The 24,926-nt window shown below is 36.7% G+C and overlaps 1 protein-coding gene across 2 annotated transcripts in view; it reads left to right on the top strand.

The window, feature by feature from the left end:
- CALN1 (calneuron 1) overlaps window positions 1-24,722 on the top strand; it is a 596,286-nt gene extending 571,564 nt beyond the window's left edge. For both annotated transcript variants that reach the window (XM_073615093.1, XM_073615092.1), the window contains exon 6: window positions 667-24,722. In XM_073615093.1, coding sequence (XP_073471194.1) covers window positions 667-794 — 128 coding nt within the window. In that variant the 3' untranslated portion in view covers window positions 795-24,722. The remainder of the gene's footprint in view (window positions 1-666) is intronic.
- Window positions 24,723-24,926: the final 204 nt, after the last annotated feature.

Here is a 24,926-nt window from a genome sequence, read left to right as displayed (position 1 = left end):
GAAACTTCACAGCATTCACTAAGCTCTAGGGTGAATTCTCTTACAAATGGCAACTTCCCTTACTTCAGAGTTTAGTGAAGTGAAGCTCTGTTGACTTCCATCATCCAATCATGTGCAACTAAAAATGCATTTTTTTAATTTTCCTTGCACGTGATTTAGTGTTCTTTTTCAAACTATAACATCAAAACATTCACTAAGCTGTGGGGCAATTTTTTTTTTTGCAAAGTGAACAGCCAATTTGTTTTTAATAAATCAACCCTATTGCGTAGGACAGCCTAGAATATTATCAACGTCAGTAGGGATTTAAACAGAAAGGTTGAGCAGTGCAAAAGCAAAATTAGCATGAGTGGTAACTCAAGGGCCTAAAGAGATATTATAGTTAGGGGTACCAGGAAAGTATCGTAATCAGAATTAGCAGGGGGGAAAGGCCCACAAGGTCTGGAGCTCAATCTGCCCTGTTCATTATGCATTTAGAGAAAAGGGATAGGCATGCCTAATCAGACGGATCCCCTTTTATCTTTCTATTTTTTTGATGTTATAAAATTAGTTTATGTGACATTTTAAACATTTGGCATTGGACATTTTCCAAATGTATTGGCTATTTTCTAAATTCGATATGTAAGTTAAAACTAATTATTGACATTTTCTTTCTCTTTTACTTTTCAGTACATTCGCAGAAGCAGAACAGGCAAACCTGTGTACGGAAGAGCCTTATATGTGCATTTGCCATGGCCTTTATTATAAGTGTCATGCTGATTGCGGCCAATCAGATTCTTCGGAGTGGCATGGAGTAGTTTTTCTTTTTTTACCATAGCACTGTGAACAAAAATAACCATGCATGCGCATGCTTAGGTGAACATTTTTCTTAATATGTAATGGGAACTGCTGCAAGAACAATCGTTCTGCAACAATACAAGGCCAGCAGTTGTGAAGTGGCTTGCGGAACAATTGAATCTTCTCGGCAGGGACACAAAAGGGCTGTCTTAATGCTTTAACAGTTTTGTTTCCTAATGCAATAAACCCACAGGAGTTCTGAATTATTATTTCAAAGTAAAATGAAAATGACATCATTTTATATAGGTTCATAGATGTCTTTGAGCAACAAACGATTGCAATACTTGTTTGAAAACAATGTTGTCCGTTTAGATATTAATGGTTCATCTTGCTTTTGTCACCAACTTTCAGGAAAGTATCAAGGTATATTTTTCACTGATAGATTCACAGTGGCCATTGTAATGCATTGCATACTTAGTCATTTAACCTCTACAAGTCCACTTGTATTATCATATTGTCAGATTGTTCATATATAAAATCTTTTCTTAAGGAATATAATGTTATTTGGATGTCTTGGCAATTTTTGAAAGAACAAATCTGGTTTCTGTTATCTAGGATGGTAAATCTTTCAGGCTTTCTGGATAAGGGAACTTTCCATATTCAAGCTCATTTATAAGGCAAAGAGTAACATGCAAAGTGCAAAACTCCATAGCAACCAATCATAAAATATTACTTTATAGTTATAATTACTCTAAAATATGAAAACATAAGCACGATTCACTGCTATGGGTGACTATGTATGTAATTGTTATTGCTATGTTTTTAAATAAATAAGAACGTAGAAAGTAGCAAAGCACATTTAAGCCTCATACACAAGATCAGATTTTCTGCAGACAAAACCTCCGACTTTTGTCTGAAGGCATGTGCCTGGATTTTGTCTTGCATACAAATGGCAAGGAATTGCCAAACAGGAACTTAGTGACATACTACATGATTTTTCAGCTCTTTAGCTCCACCCTTTGGGCTCCTTCTGCTAATTTTGTGTTTGAAGTTTGGTGAGTGTTGATTTGCGCTTTTCAGTTCACGCTTTTCAGTTCACGCTTTTCAGTTCGCGCTTTTCAGTTCATGCTTTTCAGTTCATGCTTTTCAGTTTGCGCTTTTCATTTCATGCTTTTCAGTTTGTTCCTGAATGGCCGTTCGTCAACCAGACATGTTGCGGAATTGGAGGAGATAACGAGTTATTTATTATTGGCCTTGGAGTTATTGCTTTGACCCAAGTCCAGTCCAGGAACAGGAGGAGGAGGAGTTCTTGGACCAAAAATTGGTTGCTTTATTAATCGTAACCAATTATGTCATATGCCTTTGCTGCGGGAGCTCCAGGAGAATAATCCGGATGATTTTCGGAATTATCTCCGGATGACGGACCCCTGCTTTTACCAACTCTTGGCATTGGTGACCCCCTATATTAAGAAGCAGGACACATGCATGAGGCTTTTATTTTATTTTTTGGTTGAATAATAATGATTTGATTTGTTTTATTTTCTATATTTTTGGATGCATAGAATGCACTTTTTGGTTAAGTTCTATTGGCAGATAGCATGTCTAATTTTATTTGTTTTCTTTTTTTAAAGCACAATAAAAAAAATTTGTAGAATAATACTTGGCTATGTATTTAACTTCAAATGACAGTTTGGGAGTAGGCAGTTACATTTAAAAAAATACAATGTAAAATTAACAAGGGACACCAACATCTTTGATCTGAAAAACTACGGGATAATGGTGTTATGGTAACTTGCACAAATAAAAAAAAAACAAAAACATAATATTATTCTTGATGTCACTAGAAAAAAAAAGCCTTTGAAAATTTGTTTGCAATAACTCCATCAGTATCACCAGCAAAGCAGCTTCATTATTATCCTATTAAAGAAAAAGAGAATGTGTACTGCATTTTGAGATTTCATAATCTGACACACCACGAATGTTAATTCTCCATTACGAACGCTAGTTTACAAGACCGACCGCTTCTGGCTCGTCCTTGCTTCTGAGCATGCGTGTTTGTACTTTGGACTTTTGTCCGACTGACTTGTGTACACACGCTCTGAAAATCTGACAACAGACATTTGTCCGCAAAAAATTTTAAAGCCTGCTATCCAATATTGTCTGCAGAAAAAACGACAATTGTCCGATGGAGCATACAAACGGTGTGATTTTCCGCCAACAGCCTGTCCTCACACAATTCCTGTCGGAAAATCCAATCGTGTGTACGAGGCTTAGGAGTATGTGCCCAAGGCTGCTTTCTGTGTATCTCTGTTTAATTTGTGCTGTGATGGCTGCAGCTTTAATTTGGGCTCATTGATTACAACCTGCTCAGGTTCATGGGGTGTTTAGAGTTACTACTGACTGCACAGTGTCAAGACTGGCACTTGCTTCTGAATCTGATTGTTCCTGTAAGGTAACCTTGATAGCACAGCCATCCAAGTTCCATACACTTTGAATTTGACACATGGAACAAAGCACACAAAAGTAACCTCACGATTTTTGCGACTAAAATGCAATTTTTTTTTGTCACACTGTCCTGTAACTGTACTGTAATTAAATTTTTTTTAGCTAGTCTTGTCCTCAATTATGGGGAAATTCTTGGTGATCAAAGCTGTGTGCATAATCTTTTTACATATAAGATGTAATTTAATATATTTTGGAATTTTCTGAATTTCACATCTCTGGATAACAGAATTCATAGCTGTTTTGTATGATCTTGGTAAGGGTAACATGTTGATAATTTAATATTTTAAATCCTGATAAAAACGTTTGTACTTAATATTTTTTCTTTCTATAAAGTCTGAAGCAATAATAACAATGGCACAAAATATTTGGAGCTAAGTTTAAAGGTATTATCAGGATAATTTGTTGGTCATTTTATCCAACTAATATTTTGACAGCTAAATCTTTTTTCATTTTACAATCTTGGTATGTGGATGGCGTGACTGTGTACCGCTCATTAAAAATTCCTTGAACTTTCCACCTTTTTCCATTAAATGGATTCTAAAGAGCCAAAGCCATATTAGTATATTTCTGCACTTCCATGCCAAAAGCATACATTGCTAGATTTGCACTTTGAACGTATGCCCAGTAAATTGTGACATTTCATTTGTCCGGCATTGAAATGAGGAACTGATGTGCATTAAACATAATCATTTATTTATTTGATAAATGTTATTATTCTATATATAAAAATATAGTTAGTGACTAATTGTCAATTATTTAAACTGGATGCATTTATTTTGATGATTCAGGTTAAGGAGTAATAAAAATGTGGCCAACTGGCATTCTTTTTATGACCAGGAAGTCATGTCACTCTATCTGGGTGTTCAAAGACAGACACAAGTTTCCTATTCATGATGATGTTGTGGTATTACATTTTTTTTTTTTTTGTATAGAGTTAATGGTATTGGTCACTGTGACAGCTCAATCTCCAAAAGGGGTCAGATGCTCTAAGCATTCCACACTCTCCCAAATAAAGTTTTTTTTGTTGCTGTATATATGATTACTGGGGACATTTCTCTCCATTACCTGTCTAAGCACCAAAACATGAAGTAAGGGGAAATCTCACCATTGGGAACATGGATTGCAGTAAAATCCCGAAAAAGCATCAACCTGCTCCCAACTCAATAGTTTTGCTTAGAGATCTATTTTAAGCACCCTTAAAGAAAATTTACAATTATATATTCTTCATTTAATTTTTACATTTTTACATTAGAGAGATACAGTGTTTGAACTATCAATTGTCCACAAAGAAAGCTCTGTTAAAATAAACCGCATCCTGCTTTGCTTTGTGTCTCTTAAGGTCAATTCGCGGTAAAAGCAAGGAAGCTTTAAAAAACTCTGTAGTGTAATAATATGCTTTACTAAACACAAATGCTGTATATACAATTGTAGGAAAAACAACTCAAGACATACAAAGTATTACAGACATACATACAACATGCATGCACACGCTACCTATCCTTTCCCAATTCCCCAAAGGACTCAACCATTACCAATTGTATTAGAGGACAGCTTGTGCAAACATTTCCAACTGAAATTGTTTGAGAAGTGTTAACTTCAACCTGAGCAAACAACAGACAGATATTATGTGTAAATCCGAGATATATATATATTATATTATATTAAATTAAATTATATCATGTGCAACACACATCTATCAGTCTCCTATATACCAATATGGAATTGTTCTCTCCTTGCTGCATTTTGCCAGCAACAGTGGGATTATCATCCAGATGTTGTGGGACAAATGTTCTTACCATATTTTGTTCATCAATTTTTATTTAATAATTTTTGAGAAGGTAAAACCTGTCCAAAATTCAATCTCACAGTCATGTAAGAGACCATTTCAGTTTTTTCTTTACCCACCACAACCCTAGGTTTGCCAAACTGGCAGAAACTCTATGCCCACTAATTTTATGTCCCCTTTATTTGAGTTAAAGGGAATCTCTTACAAGCAAAAGAATGTTTATACATGCAGAAATCCACTGGCTAGATAATGTAACATTTTCTCTGAATCTGTTGGTATCCATATTAATGCTACTATTAAATACAGAATTTACAGTCTACTGAATAGCACTGTCACTTTTATAAGACGTGCAATATTTGCTTTATACCCCATTTCCATGCCTACTGTAATGTTAAAATACATCCTTACAAGGTAATATGTTGGAAAATATGTATAACTGGTGAACACAAAATGGGAAGAAAAGGGAGTTATTGCCCAAAGACCAATCTTAGTCCTTGTTTCATTTTACAGAAAATAAAAGATGAAAAAAGATAATTAGTAACAACAACTCACCCTTTCAACCCATTTTTTTTCTCTGGTACTTTATAAATAGTCCTCTTAAGTAAAAATATTATTCTACTGGTTGCAATCTGCGCAAAGTAACTAGCTATTCTTAGTCTGTAAATATCTGAATTGTTCCTTTGAATGAACAAAGCTACAGAAATCTTTGGAAGAACATAAAGAAATATACTGAGTGGTTACAACTGTGCTCACAAAGTAAGAATTTAATGGCAGGTCCTGCTGCTTACTGCTGATTTCTGCTTTAAAGTTACATTTGGAATTTAGTCTATTTTGATTTTCCCTTCTCTATGTAGTATGAATGTAGTCAACATATAATAAAGGACATATTTGCATATGTTATGTACAAAAGCATTGTGGAATATATAGATATTATTTCTCTTTGTCTGCAATGAAAAAAAAGGAAAAAAGAAAACAATCAACTAATTGTATGTGTTTGTGTAGAAAATAAGCAGGGTGCTAAATGTTAATGGACGTTTGCTCAGGAAGCAACCACGGGAGGTGAAAGACTGGCAAGGCATGTCAATTTAGAAAACAAGAATAGATTTTCAAGCCATTGACTCGCTATATTTGTGAAGTAATATAAGTATTTTAAATTTTTTTCCCAATCTGCTTTTTTGTTGCTTGAAAGCTTTGAAATGGTTTTCACATTTAAAGAGGACATGTAAGGAGTATGTTAAGTTTCACAGTAGTTTAGCAAATTTAAAACAGTGAATCTCTTGGTTCCTTTACCTGCCTTTGTATTTTATTTGTCCTTCACTAATTTTGATAATCTTTTATTACTATTTTAACAAATTGTACTTTAGCTTACTCGCAGTTTTGATGAATAAGATCACACTGCCATGTTGTGTATTTATTAAATGCTGCTTCTTTTTGTGGTAATGGCTAGAGTAAATCTGTGAACAAAGGTAGATATTATAATTGTATGTCTTATCCATGGGTATATAGTGGGCAGCTCCACATTTATTATTAGGGTGGGCACACAAGTTGCAAATTATAATAAATTTTTGAGAACAATTAACCATGGGAAATCCCTGAAGATCAAAATAGGGAATACAATTTCCACCTATATTCTGAAATGCATATAAAATTTTGGCTATAAATACACCTAAAAATGGATGCATAATTTGCTCATGCCTGCAATTTAAAGAAAAATGCCATAGACACATTTCAAGTGTCCAAAGTGGCATAATGTACCTCATTGGAGCACTGGGCTGTGGAGGGGGCGGGAGTGGCCGGCTCAGGCTCTCAGTGGACCACTGAAAGCCTGAGCTGGGTGCCGGTCCAAGCATGTCGGCGGATCCCAACTCCATTGTCGCGATCTTGCCTGAGCCTTTTCAGCAGAGTGTAGAATGAACTGCACTCTTGTGATCCATAGGAGAAGTATAGCCAAACAAGCTTTGACTGTACTTCTTCTTTAATGTACTTTTGCCTAAGCCCATTTATCACCAGAATCTGGTCTAAAAAGTATAAACATGTAGTGTGAAACGGATTCTGTTGTCTATTTATTTGGATGTTTTGGACTGGGGGGATTGGAGGTGACCAAGCTCAAGTTCTTTAATTCCTTGAGAGAAAAGTGAGGTCACATCCTGGCTTTGCTACCTCATATGGCTGTGTAAAGCTCAAGACTGGCAGAACAAAAAAAACAAACCCTTTGGTTCTAATTTTCTCTACTACTTCAGCATTTTATTCAAAGATAGGAAACTAAGGAAATTAATTATTGTGTGTTTTCTATGTAAATAAGACCCTGATTGTTTTCTATATGTGGTCTATTTGTAAAAAAAAAATCAAAGAAAGTTCTCTACAAAACTGGACAACTTGCCTATAGTTATCTGTTAGGTTTAACCTTTATTTGGAAATTAAACAGTCCCTAATTCTATAAAAGTTTGTGAGTAAGGATATGTCGAACACCCCCAGTTCGGTTCACACCAGAACTTGCGAACAGATCAAAAAATTCAGACAAACACACGAACACCGTTAAAGTCTATGGGACACAAACATGAAAAATCAAAAGTGCTCATTTTTAAGGCTTATATGCAAGTTATTTTAAAAAAAAAGTGTTTGGGGACCTGGGTCCTGCCCAAGGGGACATTTATCAATGCAAAAAAAGTTTTAAAAACGTTTGTTTTTTCTGGAGCAATGATTTTAATAATGCTTAAAGTGAAACAATAAAAATGAAATTTAAATATTGTGCCTGGGGGGTGTCTATAGTATTCGTGTGGCACAGTTTTCCAGTGTTTAGAACAGTACCACAGCAAAATTACATTTCTAAAGGAAAAAAGTAATTTAAAACTGATCGCGGCTGTAATGAATTGTCGGGTCTCGGCAATATAGATAAAACTCATTGATGGGGACAAGGGCCTTATGCCCACAACCATTGCTCGGTGGATGTGTGGGGGGGGCTTATCGGAATCTGGAAGCCCCCTTTAACAAGGGGACCCCAGATCCTGGCCTCCCCCTATGTGAATTGGCAACGGGTACATTGTACCCCTACCATTTCACAAAAAAAGTGTCAAAAATCGTAAAAAAGACAGGAGACACTTTGGGACAATTCTTTTATTAAAAAATAAAAAAATAAAAATGTCCCACAATGTAGATCCATCTCACGCCGCCCGACGAACCAAAAATAGGAAAAAAAAGCTGCAACAGCTCCTCCTTCATGGAACATTGACATTTTTTATTTTTTACGATAAGCCCCCTGCCCGCAGACCCCCACAACCACTGGGCAAGGGTTGTTGGGATGAGGCCCTTGTCCCCATCAATATGGGGACAAGGTGCTTTGGGGACCCCAAAGCATCCTCCCCATGTTTAGGGCATGTGGCCTGGTACGGTTCAGGAGGGGGGGCGCTCTCTCGTCTCCCCTTCTTTTCCTGCAGCTTGCCAGGTTGCATGTTCAGATAAGGGTCTGGTGTGGATTTGGGGGACCCCATGCCATTTTTTTTACATTTTGTGCAGGGCTCCCATTAAAATCCATACCAGACCCTTCAGGTCTGGGAGGACCTCTATGCCTTTTTTTTTTAAATTTTCAAACAGGTTTCAACTTAATATCCATACCAGACCTGAAGGGCCTGGTATGTATTTTGGGGGGACCTCCACACAATCTTTTAAAAAAAAATTGGTTCGGTGTTCCCCTTAAAATTCATACCAGACCCGAAGGGCCTGGTAATGGACTGGGGGGAACCCATGCTGTTTTTTTCAATGAGTTTTATCTATATTGCCGAGACCCAACTATAGCCACCCCCCAGGCATGATGTTTAAAGGAATATTTCATTTTTATTGTTTCACTTTAAGCATTATTAAAATCACTCCACCCTAAAAAACAGCCATTTTTAATGTTTTTTTTTGCATTGATACATGTCCCCTGGGGCAGGACCTGGGTCCCCAAACACTTTTTATGACAATAACTTGCATATAAGCCTTTAAAATTAGCACTTTTGGTTTTTCATGTTAGTGTCCCATAGACTTTAATGGGGGTTCCACGGCTTTCAAATTTGCTGCGAACACCACATAATGTTCGTTGTTCGCCAAACATCCGAACAACCAAAGTTCAGCCTGAACTTATGCACGGGCCAAATCATTCACCCCTCCCTATTTATGAGTAGGAAAATCAAGGCAACTAGAGATATAAATAGTAATGAATATTAAAGTGGATAGATATCGTATAATGTGTAGTAGCTTGAGAGAAAGAACCATTTTCAGAGCACAAAGGCACAAACATCCAAAAATGTTAAATGGAATAATATTCCATAACAAGTTTCTGAATAAAAAGTTTGCGAAAGATAGATCCTTTGATGCTGCTATTGGTTCACAACCTGAATTATATTGCTAGTGCAAGTATAAAAATGATCACTAGTATTTTAAATTTGGTAGGCTTATTACATCAACGTATACTATGCATTATTAATGCATTAAAGTGTTTGTTCACAAATGCCAGAAGTCTGCCAAGCAAAATAGGTGAGTTGGAAGTGCTAGTGCACAAGGAGAACTATGATGTAATCGGTATTGCTGAAGCTTGGCTTCATTCCTCACATGACTGGGCTATTAATATTACTGGCTATGTGAGAAGTGATCTCAAAGCGAGTGTGAACGAGGACTCAATTGATGGAGAGTGTGATGTGGCTGAAGCATTATGGGTGGAACTGCATATAGATGTGCGTAGTTCAAAGTTAATCATTGGAGTTTGTTATAGACCATCAAATGTTAATGAGGAGGTTGAAACTCAGCTCTTTGCACAAATGGAAAGGACTGCAAGGACTGGAACGGTGATAATAATGGGTGGTTTTAAATACCCAGAAATTGACTGGAGTATTGGCACTGCTGGGACAGTTAAAGGGCAAAAATTTATAAACCTATTACAGGACAATTTTATGGTCCAGCTTTTTGAGGCCTCAACTAGGAATGATGCTCTGTTGGACCTGGTAATCTCAAACCATGCAGAGCCTATTACTAATGTTCTTATAAAGGAACGAACATCTTTGGTAGCAGTGTCCATAACATGATTTTATTTGATGTTAGCTGTAAGCAAAAAACATTTAACTTTAAGAGAGCACATTTTCCAAGGATGAGGGCTGCTCTCAAGGACATAGAATGGGAGGGAATATTGGCATCGATAAACACAGAACAGAAATGGGAATTCTTCAAAAAGACTGTTTGTGAACTCGCTGCAAAGTATATTCCCATAGGCAATACATTTAAAATGCTAAAAATAAAACCTATGTGGCTCACTGCCAAAGTTAAAAAAGTTATAAACAACAAGAAAAGAGCTTTTAAAAAAATATAAAAATGAAGGAACACTATTGTTTAAATTTTACAAAGAATATAACAAAATATGTAAAAAGGAAATCAAGGACGCAAAAATTCATAAGGAACGACAGATTGCAAAAGATAGTAGGGCAAACCCCCAAAAAGTCTTCAAATATATTAATAGTAAAAAGGTCAGGTCTGAGCATGTAGGCCCTTTACAAAATAATCTAGAGTGGGTGACTGGGGACAAAGAACAGGGCAAATTTATTAAATACATTCTTCAGTTCTGTGTATACAAAGGAGCATGGAGGAGCTCAAGTCCATAATGGGGATGGTATAGACACAGCCCAAAATGATCCACAATGGCTCAATAGTGATATGGTCCAGAAATATTTAGACAGACTAAAGGTCGATAAAGCACCTGGACCAGATGGCATCCACCCACGGATCCTAAAAGAATTGAGCTCTGTCATTTCAAAGCCATTTTTTCTAATTTTTAGGGACTCATTAATGACAGGAATGGTACCACTGGATTGTCTTAGGGCCAATTTGGTGCCTATATTTAAAAAGGGATCAAAGTCTTTACCAAGTAACTATAGACCTGTTAGTTTAACTTCTATAGTCGGGAATGGTCTAAGGTTATCAGCGGTGTACCCCAAAGTTCAGTGTTGGGACCATTACTTTTAATAGCTTTATAAATGATATAGGGTCTGGGATTAAAAGTACCATCTGCCAGTCTTTGCAGATGACACCAAAAAATGCAGTGGAATAATGTCCTTACAGGATGTCTCCAATTTACAAGCCGATCTCAATGCACTGTCTAATTGGGCGACTATGTGCCAGATGAGGTTTAATGTTGATAAATGTAAAGTTATGCACTTGGGGGCTAAGAATATGCATGCATCATTGCATCATACATACTAGGGGGAGTACAACTGGGGGAATCCATGGTGGAGAAGGATCTGGGAGTTTTGGTAGATCATAAGCTTAATAATAACATGCAATGCCAAGCTGTGGTTTCCAAAGCGAGCAAAGTCTTTTCTTGCATTAAGAGAGGTATGGACGAGAGAGAGATAATTTTGCCCCTGTACAAATCATTAATGTTCTCAAAGTGGATATCGGGGAACTGGGGAAAGTGCAGAGAAGGGCAACCAAACTGATAAGAGGCATGGAGGAGCTCAGCTATGAGGAAAGATTAGAGGAATTGATTTTTTTTCTCTCTTGAGAAGAGGAGATTAAGGGGGGATATGATCAACATGTACAAATATATAAGGGGTCCATATAGTGAACTTGGTGTTGAGTTATTCACTTTATGGTCAACACAGAGGACAAGGGGGCACTCTTTACACCTAGAGGAAAAGAGATTTAATCTCCAAATACTGAAAGGTTTTTTCACAGTAAGAGCTGTGAAAATGTGGAATAGACTCCCTCCAGAGGTGGTTCTGGCCAGCTCAGTAGATTGCTTTAAGAGAGGCCTGGATTCTTTCCTAAATACACACAATATAACTGGGTACTAACATTTATAGGTAAAGTTGATCCAGGGAAAATCCGATTGCCTCTCAGGGGTCAGGAAGGAATTTTTTTCCCTGCTGTAGCAAATTGGATCATGCTTTGCTGGGGTTTTTCGCCTTCCTCTGGATCAACTGTGGGTATAGGATTTGGTATATGGGATTGTTTGATATTATTTTTTATTTATTTTTATGGTTGAACTGGGTGGACTTGTGTCTTTTTTCAACCTGACTAACTATGTAACTATAGGTTTGAATATACATAGTGTCACATCTGTACATCCATAATATTGCTTCTTTATTATTGTGCACAGCTGTGTATTATAACTCCTTATATTTTATTTCAATTTAAAGGCGAACTCAGGGGACATGATTGTGTCCTCTTCATATTTAATGATTCTATTCCATATACAATCAAAGTCTAGATAACCCAGTTATGCCTACAAATACTTGTTTCCTCTTTACTAAAAATCCAAATGTACCTTGCAAAATAGTATGAATGATTCAACTATGCACTCTAATTCAACACTTCCTATAAGATACATGTTTCACGAAAAGAATATACTATATGCAGAAACTGAACTGTTTGGTTAAAGCTGATTTCTGAGCACATTTTTTTTAAATAAATGCTGTAAATAGCTCACCTTTTGTTAGGTTCCATTCCTTTTGTTTTGTACATGTCCCTATACTACAGCAAACCAGGTGTAAAAGCTGAAAAAGCTCTATAGTGTGGAGGTGCTTTTACTTCTTGTTAAGTTAACTGCCCTCAATTGTCTGGTTTCTGTGCAATGGGTGACCAGTCCCCTCAATGCCCACTAGTGATTCTAACATCAGTTTTGCCTGGTGTAGGAGGAGAGCCTGTACCTTTTCCTGACCAGTGTACAGTGCTGCTGCTAGTGACTTTTAGCAGGTTATTGAATCATGCGCTGGAAGCTTGTTGTATGCAGAGTATACCTTTGTTTTCATGGAGGCTATCAAAGCATGTCTTTATAATGGAACAGGAAGCAGGAATATAAGAGAACACATGCGCTGAGAAAGCTAATACTTCCTCTGGTTAATGTTGCAGTGCCACCCGCTGGATAGACAGCTATAATGCATATACACAGTCACAGTATGTAAGCAGATTGCTGTTGTTCTTCCAACACCCCTTGACATTGATGTGTTTGGTCCTAGGATTGACCCTTTCTGAATGTGTAAGCTTTATACATCCCTGGTTGTCTTTTAAAATGGGAATTGGTTTTGACATGTCTATCCCAATGTCCATAAAAAGTTGACAAATCCATATCGCTTTTGACATGCTTATGCTGCTGCAATATACTCTGCTTCAGTTGAACATAGAGTGACAGTTGCTTTCTTTCGACTAGACCAACTTATGGTTCCTTCCCCATACTGGAAGATGAATTTACTTGTGCATTTGTGGTCTGTGCAGTCCCCAGCCCAATCAGCATCCACGTATCTGACCAGTTTTGAATTGGATGTTGCTGGTAACTGTAACTTCATCTGAATTGTTCCTTTGAGATAATGTATCACTCTTTTTACTGCACTCCAGTCACGCTGACAGGGAGCTGAGACTTTCCTGCATAGTATGCCCACTGCTGCGGCTATGTCTGGTCTTGTCACAGTGGCAACATATAGCAGCTTACTGATTGCTCTGCGATACATGTCATTGATGGGTAGCAGGTTTTTCGCTTCATTGCTCTTTTGATAGCCTGGTTCCATAGGCGTTTTCCTTTACATCTTGCATATGAAATTGTTCCAAGATTTTGGAGATTTTCTGAGATTGCTTGAGAAGATAACTTTCAGCTTCTTCTCTCTCTGTTTGGATTCCCAGATAGTAGCTTATGTTCCCAAGCTCTTTGATTTTAAAGTTTTCTTTCAACTTGTGAACTATATGAATATAATCGCCTTCTTTTTCAAAACAATTTACAATGTCATCAACATAGATAAGGATGTATATCAATCTGTCTTCTTGATTCCTGGAGAAGAGACAGGAGTCTGCTTTACTTCTTGAGAATCCTTCTCTGGTAGAGACAAATTACATGGGAGGATAAGATAACATAGAGGAGAGTTCTGGAGCAGTTGAAAAAAAACACCAAACTGCTCCTAAACGTCCGTTTAGCAGCAGCAGTGTACATGAGACCTTATATGTTAGTTGGCAGTAAAACTGCAAGAAGCTTACAAAAATAGGGCTTTATTTCCTAAACAGACTGCACATTAGAAACTGCTGGACTGCAAATTATGTTTGTATTTCTAGCAACTTTACAATCCTTTTCTTTCCATCAAGTTTGATGGAAGTTCAACAGTGTGGGAAATGGTTACATACTTTAAAATTGTTTTGTGCAAAGAAGTCTATTTATTACTCTGTATTAATTACTTTTCAGTATAATATCAACAATAAATAAGGTCAATAGATATAGGGATATGCATTCATTATTATATTTACTGAAAAACAATATTTCAGTTTTGGGTAAATACCATTGGGTTTGTTTTCTGTTGTGAAGCTGAGGTTTCCTCCTGCCTCGTATATACCATAGACCATGGGGGTTATTTACGAAAGGCAAATCCACTTTGCACTACAAGTGCACTGCAAGTGCACTTGGAAGTGCAGTCGCTGTAAATCTAAGGGGTAGATCTGAAATGAGGGAAAGCTCTGCTGATTTTATCATCCAATCATGTGCAAGCTAAAATGCAGTTTTCTACTTTCCTTGCATGTCCCCCTCGGATTTACAGCGATGGCACTTCCAAGTGCACTTGCAGGGCACTTGTAGTGCAAAGTGGATTTGCCTTTCGTAAATAACCCCCCTTATGTGTCTTCATGCCAGGCAACATGGTCACTTGCATTGGGTTCTCAAGCTGAATTGATTTCAAATGCTTATGAAGGTCTATTGTTCACTCTCAACTATCCCTAAATAAAGTTAGAATAACTGACAGCATAACAGTTTATTTATATAAAGAATACTTGTAATGATACTGCAATGATTGTGGGTCAGTTTAACCTTATTAAAAAGAGATACCATCTGTTTTTTTTTAAATGTGCGTGCTAGTAGATATAGTCAGTGGTTTTGACTATGATTTACAAAAGAGTAACACGTGTTCACTTTGCAATGTGAATTTGCACTTATGTTTAATGCAGCTCTGTAATATATACATTTATAAATTAGTGAATGGTTTTTATATTTGTTCTTTTATTTCCTTGAATATGACTAAGTATTTTTTTTGCAAAGCAAATTCTGACTCATTCACAAATTGAGTGAAAATTCACTTTACAAAATAAACAAGGCCTACTTCTCTAGCAAGTCAACCCCAATGTGTTCATAAAAGTGAAAATAATGTTGTTGGAATGGTCTGTATTGAGAGAAAAAAAAGAAAGAAAATAGTTTTATTGCTAAAGGACATGCAGTGCACACACACATTAAGGACAACTTGGTATGCTTTTGCGTAAAAAAACAACAGATAAACTCTGATAATGCCCCGCAAGAAGTTAAAACCAGGATTCTAGCCTTGCAAATAAAGAGGGGTATCATTCAGTCATGTTATAAGCATATAATAATAACCAAACTCTAAATGCTTCAAACTAAATAGGATATGATTGCATATACTGTACTATGCAAAACAACACTTTGCATATGAAAATAACCATAGTTAATTGTATATTTATGTAAAGTTATGTTATGTACTACTACAAATGACACATGCTTTGAACATTACAAGTGTTGATTAATATATTGCAGAATATACTTAAATCTGTCAAAGTAAAAAAAACGGTGTGATTAAAAAAATAATAACATCTTGCTTTATTTCCTTTTGAGTTAATTTACTAACTTATCCTAATTTTTTTAGCATTTTATTAAGCTGTTTAAGGTGGAAACACAGCTTAGAATATTTTAATCAAGTTATGTATTAATTTAAATAGTGCTATTAAAACCTTAAAGCCTTAAATCTGTCTTTATCTTATCTTCCCAGATCCCCTGCACACAATTTAAAACTGAATAAAAATTAGGAAATAAACTATAAATCCTTCATATAAAACTTGACATGACTCTTTACAGAAAACAATTTGTCTAATCATATACTTTTACAAGATCATGAAAAAATAATAAAGATTTCATAGGAAGAAATACTTTAAGAAAGATGTGAACATTGTTATTTTATAAAATGCTCTTGTAAAGTATATTTCTATAACTGAATTGCATATTGGCTTCATGTATAAGAACAATCATATAAAAGGAAAGGATTCTGGCGCTCCCAATAATGTGATGCCCTTGGTAAAATAGTATAGTAGCTATAATAGCGTGTCCTTTTAGATCAATGCTATGATCTAATGCTCTAGTAAAACGGGGGCAGCCATGTATAAGAACAACACATATATTTGACTGAATGCTTAATTTAGCATAATATTGGCTCATTCATAAAAACGTAATATATTTTTGTTATCCATCATCAGTTTCACCAGGTGAGCACCAGTATGAGTCCGACTATAGCATTTATTTAATATTACATTTGCCAGTACTTTAAAGGATTCTGCTTTAGCACTGACAATCTAAAAGACAAATAGTGTCTGAAATGCAGCCCGACATAATCAACAAATTAACATAATCTTACAAATTGTTCTGTTTTAAAGTGGTTACATAGTTACATAGTAGGTGAGGTTGAAAAAAGACACAAGTCCATCAAGTCCAACCTATGTGTGTGATTATATGTCAGTATTACATTGTATATCCCTGTATGTTGCGGTCGTTCAGGTGCTTATCTAATAGTTTCTTGAAACTGTCGATGCCCCCTGCTGAGACCACTGCCTGTGGAAGGGAATTTCACATCCTTGCCGCTCTTACAGTATGAGTCTTGTTAAACTCCCTTCTGTGAAAATGTTTTTTCCCTATTGTGGGGTCACCAGTATGGTATTTGCATATTGAAATCATATACCCTCTCAAGTGTCTCTTCTCCAGAGAGAATAAGTTCAGTGCTCGCAACCTTTCCTCATAACTAATATCCTCCAGACCCTTTATTAGCTTTGTTGCCCTTCTGTTTGATTTGTTAGCAGCAGCTTGGCATTGCATGCCATTGCTGTGCCTATCATCTACTAGGACCCCCAGGTCCTTTTCCAACTTAGATTCCTCCAGAGGTTCTCCCCCCAGTGTATAGATTGCATTCATATTTTTGCCACTCAGATGCATTACGTTTTTCTTACATTGAACCTCATTTGCCATGTAGTTGCCCACCCCATTAATTTGTTCAGATCTTTTTGCAAGGTTTCCACATCCTATAGAGAAGTTATTGCCCTGCTGAGTTTAGTATCATCCGCAAATACAGAGATCGAACTGTTTGCACTATCCTCCAGGTCATTTATGAACAAATTAAATAGGATTGGTCCCAGCACAGAACCCTGGGGGACCCCACTACCCACCCTTGACCATTCTGAATACTCCCCATTTATCACCACCCTCTGAACTCGCCCTTGTTGTTTTCAATCCATGTACTCACCCTATGGTCCATGCCAACGGACCTTATTTTGTACAGTAAACATTTACGCGGAACTGTGTCAAATGCTTTTGCAAAATCCAGATACACCACATCTACGGGCCTTCCTTTATCTAGATGGCAACTCACCTCCTCATAGAAGGTTAATAGTTTGGTTTGGCAAGAACAATTCTTCATAAATCCATGCTGATTACTGCTAATGATACCATTCTCATTACTTAAATCTTGTATATAGTCCCTTATCATCCCCTCCAAGAGTTTACATACTATTGATGTTAGGCTAACTGGTCTGTAATTCCCAGGGATGTATTTTGGGCCCTTTTTAAAAATTGGTGCTACATTGGCTTTTCTCCAATCAGCTGGTACCATTAGACCAGTAGACTGGAATGGTTCTAAAGGCTGAAGTTTTTTTACCTTCATGCACGCATGCATGAAGGTAAAAAAACCTTTGATATACAGCTTTCCTCTTAGTCCCCCACCCTTTATACTCACTTGATCTTGATCCAATGATTTCCCAAGAGCAGAAGCTCTCCTATATCTCTGACTCCTTATTCTCTTCTGTCAATCACAACGAGTGAGGAGGGAGTGGGGAGAGGGGCTGAGCCGTGTTCTGTGTGTTTTATAGACACACAGAGGTGGTTCGGTAGTGAGCATGCAAGCTGCTTGCTCTGGGGCACTCAGCAGGGGGAAGGGGCCAGGAGCGGCAGCGGGGGACCTGAGAAGAGGTGGATCGGGGCTGCTCTGTGCAAAACCATTGCACAAAGCAGGCAAGTATGACATGTTTGTTACTTTTTAAAAAAAGTAACAAACCCTTACAAACCCTTTAAGGATCAATTCTGAAGGGCTGAAGAGTTTATGACATAACTGGAGTGCTGCAATTCACTAAAATGAAGAAAGGCTGACCTTCTCACTGTACTGTTTGTGGAAGTCTCTAATATACAGTATATGTTTATTATTTTTTATGTGTGTTTGTTAAAACAGTTATTAAAAATAATTTGTTCTCACATTGGTAATTTGGGGAACATGTTATTTAATCCAACTTATAAATGATTTATTTAACAATAGCTTTTTATTGAAAAATTGCAGTTTATACATAAAGTACAAAGCATTGTTTATAACATATAACATGAACATGGTGGATGTTGAATGTTAGACTTACTTCTACAAAGATACATTTCTTTCTGTGCTACCTATATCCTCAACAGGAGGTAGAGCCTGTCCCCCCCCACTGGGTACATACTGTGAGCAGGTTCCTCTAAGTGACTTGAAAGAGGTAGCCCTCCTGGGACCTTGTTTAGGATCCCTGGTAAAGAAGTATATAGTAATTTCTATCTATGTATGATACTATCCAGTGAACATGAAAACAATGATACGATGATTCTGAACACAATAATAGGAGAACACATACTTTGGTCTCAGTGTAGTCACATAGTAGTGGTTTCAGTCGTAGTCCTTCTGTTGTGACTACGCCTAATATTCGTTTTTACCACTATATGGCTGGGAGTTTGGTATAAGTATCATGAGTATATGAGACATACAGCAATAGTCACAAGTGAGAGGAGGCATAATGAGAAGATCTCCAGATCTCCCAGTATTTGTGGAAGGCCGAAGCTCTTCTTTCTTTATACGCAAGCATTTTCTCCATTGTATAGTGGGTGTTTATCCTAGAAATTACTTCCTCAATTTTTGGAGGTGATTGGGAGCGCCATTCTCTTGCCAAGGATATGCGTGCTGCAGATAGAATATGTATAACAACTTTTCTCGCCATAGGGGGGAAGTTTTCTATGCCGAGGCTAAGGAGGGAAAGTGCAGGGTTAGATGTGGATGTGGTATTTGTTATGTCTTGAATAATGGAAATTACGTCCTTCCAAAAGGATTCTATTACCTTACAGCTCCACAGTATGTGTAGAAGGTTTCCAGTATTAATACAATTCTGCCAGCAAAGTGGTGGGATACTTGGGTTCATTTTGTGAATACGTAGGGGTGTGAGGTACCACCTATGCAGTATCTTTTGCGTATTTTCCCAGTGGTCTACACATGCTGAGGATTTGCCGTTGTATTTTACAGCTAAGTGCCATTGATGTAATGAGAATTCTATTTTTAGTTCCTGTTCCCATTTCATCATATTGGGTAATTTAGACTGTATGTATAGGGAGTAGCGAATTTATAGAATAAGGATATCCCCTTGTGTTTCCCCGGATGTTTGTTTATTAGGTAGTTCCAAAGGATTTGGGGTATTTTTAGTGGCTTGGGTGTATTAGATTTGGTGTAGTGTTTTATTTGAAATAGTTGGTATCTGTCCAGTGCTTCAGGTCCCTCTAGGTCAGGTGTAAAGAAATGGTCCCCTTTCTTTTTCCAAGCTTGGGTCAAAAAGTTTGGGATTAGGTATTCATACGCCGCTAATTTTCATTTTAATTTTTTGAGTTTTCATTTCTTGCATTGGAGTATCTGTAAATGATAATTTTAACATGGAGGACAATGCTGCTATAGAGACTTGTATTGTAGGGTATGGTGGTGATTCAGGTCTATGGTGTAAACAGGCAGCTATCAACAGCGCTGGGAGATCATGGCCTGGGGTGATTTCTTGTTCTATTTCTGACCATCTATTGTCAGTTTGACACGAGAACCAGTTACAAGATTGTTCCAGAATTGCTACTTGATAGTAAACGTGTGCATTGGGGAGGCCTACACCGCCGAGGTATTTGGGTTTATACAATTGTGTCAATGCAATTCTAGGTTTTTTACCTGCCCAAATAAATTTCTTTAGCTTGTTTGTTAATTGTAAAAAGAATGTTTGGGGGATAGGTATGAGTAGTGTTCTAAAATGGTACAATAGCTTGGGCAGTATTTGCATTTGGTATGCAGCTATTCTCCCCATCCATGATAAATGCAGTTTGTGGATTTGGTCCATCTCTTCTTCAATGTTAGCAAGTAATGGAGGGTAGTTGCAGGAGTATAGTTTAGCGGAAGAGGAGGTGAGCTGCACACCAAGATAGGCAACCGAGGGGGAGTCCCAAATACAGGGGAACAGACTTTTGATCCTGTTTTGTTCCTCTATGGGCACATTGGGTGTCAAGGAAAACCATGTGTTTGTGTTGACTATAAATGATTTATTTTGTATGCAAAGGATTTATCCACATGTATGCAGTGAATTTTTTTTTTATTTACTAAAGTAACACACAAAAATATACATTATGGAAATTTAAAAATATACTACTCTGTACTGTATGAAAAATAGCTTTTTTATTACTTGGAGAACAAAAATCAATAATATTGTCGATCTGCAGCAGTTACAATGACCACCTTATGAATGTATTATGTATAATGCAATGTGTTTTATTTAAATAAAATACCTATATTTGCCTATATAATTTTGTAAAACCTCCCTATACAAAAGTTGTATTTGTTATAACAACACTAGATGTAACTGATGTTTTAATGATCAGTTGCATAGCACCAATATGAATGTTTAGACCAAGTGTCTATATGATTTTACTAAGAAATGCTATCATTTTTATTTAGGCTTATTGTTTAGATTGTCAATTTAAGCACTATGATTTACTGTGAAGATCTAAAGGGCAGTACCTGAATAACCCCCATGTTTTAATTACTTTTAGAGGACTTATAGAACTTTTGATGTGAACCTACCGCCACCATGATGTTTGATATTTTTGTTTAATGTCTTCAGGACATTTATATATTGCATCTACTGTGACCACAGTGGTTGTTGTGTAAAGGAGTTATGCTTAATATAGGTTGGATTAGGCACCAGGTGTGGAGTGTTGCATTTTGGTGCTGCCTCGGGAGAATGTAAATGTAACTCTTGTGTACCCTTTAATGAAATGCCCCTTTACAATTAAACTATAATATATATTTTTTTCTAAGTTTGCTTTATTTTACAAAGAAACATTTAATACAGAGGGCATCCATGATACTGCTGTCAAACAGTTGTCTGACAGCACAGCAGGCACTCTTTTGTCTTCAGACTTTTCTCCCTCTCTCCAAATGAAATTTCATATGGCCTATCATAACAAAACATGCAAGGAGAGGGAGGTTGTGAGGATGTGCCACTCCACTGACTCGGCCTGCTTTCTGTGTTTAATTTGGGCTTGAGTTATTAAGGTTTTCAAACAACATCGTTTTTTTTTTAAGAAAACAGTTAGGGTTAGCTTGGTAAATGTGTGAAATGGAGCCTAAAGTAAAAATTACAGTATATACTGTATATATTAAATGCTTGTTTAGTCTAGGGGTAGAATAGTAAGATATAACATATACCTTGTTCCTTACTTTGTCAGGCACCCTTTGCCTGTGAGACTGGTCCTGCACAATTGTCCTGCTTGGTACATTATTTTGAAGCTGAGGAACTGCCCACAGCCCAGAGAGTCAGGGAAGGGAGGTGAAACTGCCAGGATGAGGACTACAACCTTTTCTTCCTTTACCCGATAGAGTATTAGCACCTTTAATTCTTGTATTGGTCAGAGGGGGCACTGGAAGAGGTTTTTTATTCATCCCAGCACTGGGTTTTAACAGATTTTGTTGAATTTAAAATCTTGAAGACTGAAATATAGTATACCTTCAAGAAATCTATGGCCGATAAATATGTTACGTTAAAAGGGGAGTTTCACCCTACTTAAGTAAAATTAAATGTCATCTCTTTATTACATGTCCCTATATAATCATTAAAAAAACATACTTACTAGTCCCTTACCTTGGAGTCCAATGTTGTCCTCCTTGCAGCTGAATTTCTCCTTTTACTGCTCTGCTTCTACACCATCATTTTAAAACTCCTCTTTCTGGTTTTCATCCTGCTCATGTGCAGACACACAGTTAAGCCCGTACACACAATCGGATTTTTGGACAGGAAATGTTGGATGTCAGGTTGTTGGCGGAAAATCCGACCGTGTGTATGCTCCATCGGGCATTTGTTGTCGGACTTTCCACCAACAAATGTTGGCTAGCATGTCTTCAAATTTTCCACCAACAAATGTGTGTTGTCGGATTTTCGGATCATGTGTACACAAGTACAAACACGCGTACTCGGAAGCAGAAGCGGCCAGTCTTGTAAACTAGTGTTCGTAATGGAGAATTAACATTCATGATGTGGCAAATTATGAAATCTCCAAATGCAGCGCACAATTCTCTTCTTCTTTCATGGGATAATATTGAAGCTGCTTTCCTGGTGATACTGATGGAGTTATTGCAAACGAATTTTTAAAGGTGATATCAAATAAGTGATATCAAGAATAATATTATTATAATTTTTTTTTATTTGTGCAAGTTACCACAACACCATTATCCCGCAGTTTATAAGATCACAGATACAACTATGTTGGTGTCCCTTGTCAATTTTACATTGTATTTTTTTAAAATCTAACTGCCTACTCCCAAACTGTCATTTGAAGTAAAACACATAGCCAAGTATTATTCACTATTTTTTTATTGTGCATTTAAAACAAAACAAAACAAAAAAATAAACATGCTATCTGCCAATAGAACTTAACCAAAAAGTGCACTCTATGAATCCAGAAATATAGAAAATATACGAAATCAAATCATTATTCAACCAAAAAAAAATATCAAAGCAATAACTCCAAGGCCAATAATAAATAACAGGTTATCTCCTCCGATTCCGCAACATGTCTGCTTGACGAACGGCCGTTCAGAAATGAACTGAAAAGCACGAAATGAAAAGCGCAAACTGAAAAATGCTAAATGAAAAACGCGAAAAGAAAAGCGCGAATTGACGCTCACCAAACTTCTACTAACACGAAATTAGCAGAAGGAGCCCAAAGGGCGGCGCTAAAGAGCTGAAAAACCACGTAGTACATCTAGTATGTCACTACGTTCAAAATTGTTGGCCAACATTTGTTTGACTGTGTGTATGCAAGACAAGTTTGAGCCAATTTTCGAACAAAGTTCCATGGTTTTGTTGGCGGAAAGTCCGATCGCGTGTACAAGGCATAACTCTCTGCCAGGTCCTGGCAGAGACCTGTGGCATGTCTTCACATGCATTTGATCAAAATCGTGAAATATTTTATCCCACTTAAACACTGTCCTGGGACATACCAGGGAACAGTGGGTGGTCAATCTATGTCACCTCACCTAGACTAAGACTCAGGAAGTGGTGAGATGCACAGAAAAGAAAAGGTATTTGCCATTAAAAAAAAATATTTAAGAGAGAGGGGGGAGGAAGCAAAGAAAAAGTTATTTCCATAAGTGAAGGTTAGCTTTAAGTGATATCTAAAAGGGTATTTCTACTTTTACAATCAAATTGGGATAATGTCTACTTATATTTGTTACATGTCCCCATTCACATGGCAAAATATAAAAATGACAGCTTAACTTTTTTAGATGTTCTCTTCTGGAACTTCCAGGAATGAAAAATTCTACTTAGCTTTATTTATGAAGGGGACTGAGAAGCTGGGTTTACTTTAATTACCCCTATCTGTACTGTGCAGAGCAGATATCATCTCATGAATTGTACTACATCTGTTTTAGCAGAAGATTAAAGGTTTAGAAGCCGGGCTTATTCATTGTATGTTAATGAGAATTGGACTTAAGCCTGTTACACACTGCAAGTTTTTTTTCCTTCAACCCAGTGGTTGAACAGATCACTTACCAACACAAGCAGTGATACCCCCCTATGCTATTGTATTCTAACAGGAAGACTCCCCCCCCCCACCACCAGAATACACCGATCAGCGCTCAGTGATTATTTTTCTCTCAAATTTTACTGCACTATACACTTTACATTTTCCTTATTGACTTTGTTTTCTGTACTCCTAAAGCTTGTTTCTTTTTCACTTTAAGGGTTGTGAGTATTGTACTTTGACTGAATAATTAAGAACTCCTGTTTAAAAAAATGTAAAAAAAGAAATATATAGCACATGTCATATAATGTACATGATGTTATTTACCATTTCATATATGTAAATCATTGTTTTACTGTTGTTGTTGCTGCCTCTAAGTAAAGGGAAATATCTTTTCAATTGATTGCCAGCAACACAATAATGTGTATTCCCTTTCTTACCAATTTCTACAGAGCCTTATTACCCATATTGTCCTGTATGACAGCCTGTGAGCCTTGAAACAGAGTAAGCATAAAAACTGGCCTACTTTTTTGTGATTCCCAGCCCAATGGTCAGTGCTCATTCTTGTTACAGTGCTCTCAAGGAAATTGTTGTAGAGTGGCTGTTATGGGTTTAATAACTCTTATGTACAATATGAATATATAATGTGTAAATATGACTTATACAAAATAGCATGCAATTTACTGTATAACTGAAAATAAATATATATAGATATATATATTTAAGTATTTGAGCATATAAAGGAAAAAATACTGCCATATGTATTAGATAATTTACTATAACCAAACACAAATGTAAATATAGAATATGTAAAAAAAATAATTTTGTCATTATTTCTGAAATAGAATAAAGTTTCTTTTTTTCTTTTGGTGTCGTTTTTATTTTCTGCTTTGCCCTATGGTTTTTAATGAGGTGAAATGGCATCAAGGTTGCTAAAAGTTGCCGACTTGAAACAAGAGGAACTCAATAGTTACAATTAGAGTA

This window comes from Aquarana catesbeiana, linkage group LG02 (assembly GCF_042186555.1).
Source record: "Aquarana catesbeiana isolate 2022-GZ linkage group LG02, ASM4218655v1, whole genome shotgun sequence".
Taxonomy (NCBI): Eukaryota; Metazoa; Chordata; class Amphibia; order Anura; family Ranidae; genus Aquarana; species Aquarana catesbeiana.
This window is presented reverse-complemented; position numbering and strand designations above follow the sequence as displayed.